The sequence below is a fragment of the Cupressus sempervirens genome, chromosome 6, assembly GCF_028749045.1.
Source record: "Cupressus sempervirens isolate cs-2001-9-10 chromosome 6, ASM2874904v1, whole genome shotgun sequence".
NCBI classification, from domain to species: domain Eukaryota; kingdom Viridiplantae; phylum Streptophyta; class Pinopsida; order Cupressales; family Cupressaceae; genus Cupressus; species Cupressus sempervirens.
This window is the reverse complement of record NC_143123.1, coordinates 560,535,055-560,542,663: the sequence shown is the minus strand read 5'-3', so window position 1 is coordinate 560,542,663 and position 7,609 is coordinate 560,535,055. Positions and strand designations below refer to the sequence as shown.

The window sequence follows — 7,609 nt, the reverse complement described above, 5'->3', positions numbered from 1 at the left end:
GAAAAGTTTAGCTGAGCTGGTAGTAAAGTGTGGGCTTGGGAGCATGCATTTATATTCTCTTGGGCTTCTCTACTAGATTGTGCATCTTGGCTATCTAGGTGTTTGGATCTTGTGAGGTCTTGTAGAATTTTTTTTATAATTGTGGATGTATTTGGTTCTTACTTGGAAGACCTTACAGTTGAGCATGTTGGGTGTAAATCTTATGAAATTCTATTATGAGAATTGGCATTTTTTTATCTAAATTCCTCTACATGGTTATTTTCTTGGGGATAGGTCATCTCCTTTGGAGACTTTCCTGCCTTTCACTACATAAATTTGTGTTAGAGAGAATGTTTGATCTAGTTGGAGATTATTAGAGTAGCATGATCTTGTGGTTCTAGTTGATCTTGTGGAACTAGTTGAGCTCATTGATATTGTCAAACTGGTTGATCTTGTGGTTTTGTTTTGTTGGTTTAGTGAAGATCTTGGAAGATGCCTCCAAGAAGATTAGACCCTAGAGCAATTGCAGATCTTTGGCCTGTGCCTCCAACAATGGATATCTTCCTCGAAGAGGCTTGGAAGAAGCAATCGGTGCCCTGAAATTCAAGAGTGCTGCCATTGTACATCTTATTCTCAAAGACAAGAGAGAAAACCGTGTAAATAGAGCTGCCCTTCACATCTGAATTGGAATAAAGTCCTTTAGCCCTTCCCACAATGTTGGAGGACCTCTCGGGCTTTTCAGTCAGAAGGTCATCTATAACCAACACTGTTCCAAACCCTAACAGATTTGAGGAAGTCCCATTTAGTCCTGCAACTATTTTTGCTGTTCGGTTGGGCTTACTTACAGTGTGATGCATGTAGAATACAATATTCTTCTCCTGTGGAATACACCAAGCGAAGGATATTAAGGCAGAGAAAAGAAGGCTAAGGAATACAATTTGTGGAACCATTGCAGAGAACAGAAAGAGTGATTAAGCTATTGGCAAAGAACTATGGACTACTAGAAATAGAAGACTAAGAAAACAAGTGTTATCTATTAGCAAAACAACATGAAGAATACTTAAGCTACTGATCTGAGAATAATGCCATATTCTGTATTTATGACAGAACAATTCCGTGACTATCAAATGCACCATCAAATGAACTGGTGTGAGCTAACATTCAATGAGGCTATATTTACTATTGTGCCGTATTGATATCCACTGTACCAGCTGAAAAAAGAAAATTAACATTTGAAAAAAAGTCATAAACAACATATCAGAGCTGTCCATGAATTTATTAGAATATTCTACATAATGATGCGATCGACCTAGGGTTCACGTTGTATACATCTAGATTCAGCTATGTGTTGTATTTGGTCACCAACCCACCTAAATCCTAGATTCCACGGACTTCTTAGTTTAGCACAATTTCTTTTATATTATTGATTGTCGGATTGGGTTTTCCTCAGATAGATTCCCAGAGCCGTGAAGGTATAAGATTTGTTTGTGACATTGACAAACATTAGAAACACGATGGTGTGTAATATTGCATTTGTTGATCTTCGCCATGTGGGAGGAAATATATCTTAAGCAAGCTAACTTTATCATCCTTGGATTTACAGAACCAAGGCTTCTGGACTCGGCACGTTCAATACAAGAGACCCAATGAGAGTGTCTTTTCCAATCGCAAATAGAGTGTCATGATATTGAGTTTAGAAGTATTAAAATTGATAATCAATTAATGTAGACATGAGGTGTATTTGACAGATTTAGATATTAGAAAGATAAAACAAACGTAAGTTTGGTCGATTCTAATAATTGATTATTAGATGTATAAATAAGGTGCAAAATTTAAGATTGGATGTTTTCACATTAAATTTTCAACATGACTTTGATGCAAAATGCCATGTCTTTGGTATACAATATTTGGATCTAAGATTGCTAAATTTAGATCTTGGAATCTTGTTTATTCTACATTTTGAGACCTAATAATGTTGTGCAAATTGTCATATTATTAACACCAATGGTGGATTCTACTATTTTGCGTGAGTGAAATTCCCCAAGTTTGAGTCTTTAAAATTTAAATCACTTTATGAGATGTACTTTATGTAAATGCAATTAGTATTACTATAACTTTTCCTTCACGAAAAGATTTTTGCCCACTATGTCAAGTAAGAAGTATATGCATTTTTCCAAATAGTGGATAAATGATGAATGTATACATTGTAGCTATATAATGGTTCGTACTGAAGAATAGTTTATGACATTTACAAGATTTAAAATTATATAAAAGATTACTTGATAAGAAAGGAAACTTCTTGAATCCTTTTTCCAACTTTAATGTCCATGCAGGAAGAGAAAAAAAGGAGAATCATAAAATTGGCATAATGTAAATATAGTTTGATTTTCAAATTTAAAGTGAAAAATTCATCAAAGGTTTGGCTCTTGATACAGTCAACATCCTCAATAAGAATAACATTGGATGCAATAATAGTTGTGTAATGAGACTTAAAAGATAATTTGTTCATGGCCTACTCCGTCAACTAGGGTGTCAAAACAACTTATTGTTAGTTTGTGGTGATCGATCAGGGAAGAATTACAGAAGGTGGATCTATTGTGGACCATTTAAATGAGTTTAATACTATTACTAGTTAGTTATCTTCTGTGGGTATTAATTTTGATGAAAAAATTAGGGCTCTATTGATTTTTTATTCTTTGCCTGAAAGCTGGAATGGTATGATAATGGCTGTGAGTAATATTATTTCATGATCTAATACCCTAAAATATGATGATTTGATTGGTGTTATTTTGAGTGAGGAAACTCGTAGGAAAACCTCAGGTGGATCTACATTAGGAAGTGTTTTGACCACACAAAGTCAAGGAAGAATGACTGAGAGAGGAAGTAATTCTAAAAGTCATGACAAATCAAGGGGAAAGTCAAAAGGGAGGAGGTCTCAATTGAGAGGACCAAATGATTGCTGGTACTATGGTAAAAAAAGACATAAAAAGAAAGACTTCTAAACTCAAAAGAAAAATGAAGGAGATAAACTAGATGGAGACAAGGAGGCAAATGTGGTAAGTAACAATTTCAAAGAGGATGCTTTTCTTCTATCTTTAGAAAGTGTTGATGATTCATGGGTTTTAGATTCTGGTACTTCATTTCATGCTACACCCCATAGAGGTTATCTCATTGATTATATCCAAAGAGATTTTGGACTTGTTTATTTGGGGGATAATGAACCCTGTCAGATTGTTGGAAAGGGAAAAGTTAAGAAATAGTTGCAGAATGGGAATCATTGGCTACTACATTAGGTAAGCCATGTTCCAAAGGTGAGTAGGAATTTAATTTCAATAGAGAAACTTGGTGATGAGGGTTGTGTAGTCACTTTTAATGATAAAAATTGGAAGATTTCAAAAGGTTCCCTTGTAGTAGCAAAAGGTGTGAAAGTATGCACCTTATATCTTTGTATAGGTCATATTGTTCCTTTTACTTTAATTCTTTCAAGCAAAAATGAATGTTTAGGAATAGTTACTATAGTTGAGCAGGGAGAGCAAATATCTTTTGTAAATTTTAATATAGTATTATGGCACAACAGACTTGGGCACATGAGTGAGAAAGGTATGAAAGTAATTCATTCAAAGAAAGTTCTACTAGGTTTGAAATGTGTTAATATGAATTTATGTGAAAGTTGTGTGTATGAAAAATAAAAGAGAGTGAGTTTTGCGAAGACTGGGAAGGAAAATAAAAAGGAGAAATTAGAGCTTGTGCATACTGATGTATGGGGATTGGCTCATGTATCTTTCCTTGGTGGCTCTAATTATTATGTTACATGTATTGATGATGCAATGCAACTAGAAAAGTATGGGTTTATTTCCTTAGACAAAAATATGATGTATTTCAAACTTTTAAGAAATGGAAATGCTTGGTTGAAAATGAGATCGATAAGAAATTAAAATATCTCATATCTGATAATGGTGGTGAGTATTGTAGTCATGAATTTGAAAATTATTGCTCCACTAATGGTAGTCATAGATAGAAAACTATTCCAAGGACTCCACAAGAAAATGGAGTCGCTGAATGCATGAACGAGACTATAATGGAGTGCACAAGGAGCATGAGGTTGCATATTGGGTTACCCTTACACATGTGAGTGGAGGTTGTCAATACTGTTGTATATTTTATTAAGAGAGGTTCCTCTACTCTTTTGGATTGTGGTATTCCAGAGGAAGAATGGAGTGGTAAATAGGTGAGTTATTCTTTTCTCAAAAACTTAAAATTTGAAGCATTTTCTCATATAGATTCTAAAATAGAACCAATCTACAAGTTAAGGCAAATAAATGTTTATTAGTTGGATATGGCATTAATGAATTTGGTTATAGGCTTTGAAATTTTGAAAATCATAAAATTGTAAGAAGTAGGGATGTTATATTCAATAAAAAAGTGTTGTACAAAAATCTATTGCAACAACATGAGAAGAAAGAAGATGATTATGTAGTGTTGGATGATAATCCAAAAGATGATGTTCCAGTGATTCCTCATGATGTGCAACAACCACAAAAATAAATACCACATACACCAGTGAATGTTAGATAGTCAACAAGGATGAGTAGACCTCCGAAAAGATCTTCTCCCTCTTTCTATTCTATTTTACTAACAGATGCTAGTGAACCTGAATGTTATGATGAAGCTATGTAGGTGGATACTAAGATTCAGTGAGAGTCTACAATGAAAGAAGAAATGGATGCTTTGCTGAAAAATAAGATATGTGATTTATGCAAGTTGCCTATAGGTAAAAGGGCTTTATAGAATAAGTGGGTTTATAGGTTGAAAGAAGAAGGAGGTAAGAAAAGATTTAAAGCTAGGTTAGTTGTAAAAGGATTTGCACCAAAAGAAAAGGCATCAATTTTGATGAGATATTTTCTCCTATTTTTAAAATTACTTCTATCCATATTGTTTTAAGTATTGTGCCTAATGAAGATTTGCATTTGGAGTAGCTTGATGATAAAACAACTTTCCTTTATGGTGATTTGGATGAAGAGATATATATGGCTGAGCCATAGGGATTTGAGGTCAAAGGTAAGGAGAACTTAGTGTGTAGATTGAAAAAGAGTTTATATTGCTTGAAGCAAGCACCTCGACAATGGTATCTAAAATTTGATGGGTGTATGCATGAGCATGGATACAATAGGTGTCATTCATATCATTGTGTTTATTTCATGAGGTTGGATGATAAAAGCTACATTATTGTATGTTTATATGTTGATGATATGCTTGTAGCTAGGTCTAACATGGATCACATTAAGGAGTTTGAAACACTAATTAGCACATGAATTTTCAATGAAAGATTTAGGGCCAGAAAAACAAATCCTTAGTATGAAAATTTATCGAGATAGGAAGAATAGGAAATTGACACTATATTAGGCTAATTATGTTGAGAATGTATTGCAACATTTCTCTATGGATAATGTTAGTACTATCAACACACCTTTCCTAGTCAATTGAACTTGACCAAGGAGATGTTTCCTAAGACACAAGAAGAAGAGGATAGGATGTCCAAGATACCCTATGCTTTAGCTATAGGAAGCTTGATGTATGTTATGGTATGTACTAGGCTAGATATTACACATGCACTAGGAGTTGTTAGTAGGTATATGAGTCATCCAAGAATTGAGCATTGGAGTGTAGTCAAATAGATTCTCAGATATTTGAGAGAACATCTAGCAAGTGTTTACACTTTGGGGGCTCTACTACTCATTTACAGGGCTATATTGACTCAGATTTGGTAGAGGATATTGATACCAAGCAGAATACTATAGGTTATGTATGTACTATTGGTGGGGTAGTGGTGAGTTGGGTTTCTTATAGAAGGTTAATGCATTATCAACTATAGAAGTGGAGTATGTTGTTGCTACAGAGGTAGCCAAGGAGATGATATGGCTTTTGTTCTTCTTGAAAGAATTATGACACCCTCTAAGGGCTAATTATTTGTTCATAGATAGAGTCTCATTCATCTTATAAAGAATTTGGCTCTACATTCAAAGACAAAACATATATAGTTGTAGTACCATTTCATTCAATCCTTTTTGGATGATGGACAGTTAAAGATAGACAAGATACATATAGATGACAATCCAACATATATGATTGCAAAGATAGTGACAAAGGAGAAGTTGAATTCATCTTTAGATTTGGTTGGTCTTCTCAACTGAATAGGTATACAAGAATAACATAGTCTAAGGTGGTTTCAACTAGTGGGAGCCCCATGTGGTAGCAGTATTGCTACAGGATCAATCTCTAGGTGGGAGATTGTTGTCTAGTGTGTATTCTAATTAGTCCCCAAGTGGGAGATTGTTAGTTTATGGTGACTAATCAGGGAAGTACCGTACATACTTCATAAATTCTTTCGCCCCTATTTAATTGGGATTTTGAGCCGACATGTAATTATTAAAGAGATCAAATTTCCACAATCCATAGCAAAAATAAACTGATATATTTCTAGATTTGATTGTGTAAAGATTTTTTACCATCAATGTTTTGAATCACACCAAGTGATCCATCATTAGGATGAAGAGAGCAAGAGATGTCAAACAAAATGGGTTGCAGAAGTTGACTAACTGAAAGATATAAGGACCAAGGGAGGGGGATTGCACGCACACCCAAGAAGCCATGTAGGGAGATGGTATGATAGAAGACCCCAAGTGATTTACTCATAGTCAACAAGGAAAGAAAGAGCAAGAGAAGTGAAAAGGAGAACAAAAGAAACAAATAGCTAGATGTAGGGCATGTAGCAAAAATGCACATCCCCACTAAAAACGAAAAGAAAAAAAGAAAAATAAAAAGTAAATAAAATCAAAATGAAAATAAAAGGGCTATTTAATTATTAATTATAACCTTTAAGTGGTAAAAATACTTGTATAAAAGGGCTTAGGGTTATGGATTTTTTCATAGGGTGATGTTAAAATTGGTTCTTGTGGCAGTATTGAGCTATAAGGGATTACAGATTGTAATCAGGTTGTAATCACAAGATCGTAAAAATATTGGACTTGCTATTTGGTGAATGTAGCCTAGGGTTTGGGTGAACCATGTTAAATCTTGGTGTCTTATGTTCTTCTTTGTGTGATCTATTATTTTTTGATATTATTTATATTTGCATGTAATTTTTATTTATGTATGTGGTTTAATCCTAACACTTATGTGGTAGAGCTTATTGCCCTTTGTCACAGGGTCATTGTGCTAATAGGAGGAATTTGAAAAAAAATATTATTGAAGAGAATGCCTTAAACATCATTAATATTTTAAAGGACATGAATAAGTTCGGATGGAATGGAAGAGATGTAATACAAGTAAATAAACATTTATTAATGATAGAGTATCCTAAGGTAGTCAAAAATCAAGTAAGTAGGGGCATTGAGCTTGGATTTGTGAACTTAATGTTTGCACAGTTGGGGCTATGTTTGAGGCTTATTGGGAAACCTTTTCCTAAGTGTACATAAAGTTTGGATTAATTGTCTTGGAGTTATAGTAACTTTGGTGGTGCTGGTAACATGTTCCTAATTTACTTGTAGAGCTTGGAGATTATATTCACAAGCTTCAATTAGAGGGAGTTGGTGTGTTCTCTTTTGGATTTTGATGGTTGGATAGTACATGG

At 34.1% G+C, this 7,609-nt stretch overlaps 1 protein-coding gene across 1 annotated transcript; it reads right to left on the bottom strand.

Annotated features, from left to right (window-relative positions):
- Nucleotides 1–1,711, bottom strand: LOC149553496 (pterocarpan synthase 1-like). Its single transcript, XM_089789912.1, has one exon. The coding sequence runs from the start codon at nucleotides 927–929 to the stop codon at nucleotides 453–455; it is 477 nt and encodes a 158-aa protein (XP_089646038.1). The 5' UTR covers nucleotides 930–1,711; the 3' UTR covers nucleotides 1–452.
- Nucleotides 1,712–7,609: the final 5,898 nt, after the last annotated feature.

Bases quoted from the DNA above. Each gene is read 5' to 3' on its own strand.
- LOC149553496 (XM_089789912.1), bottom strand. From the start codon at position 929: ATGGTTCCACAAATTGTATTCCTTAGCCTTCTTTTCTCTGCCTTAATA.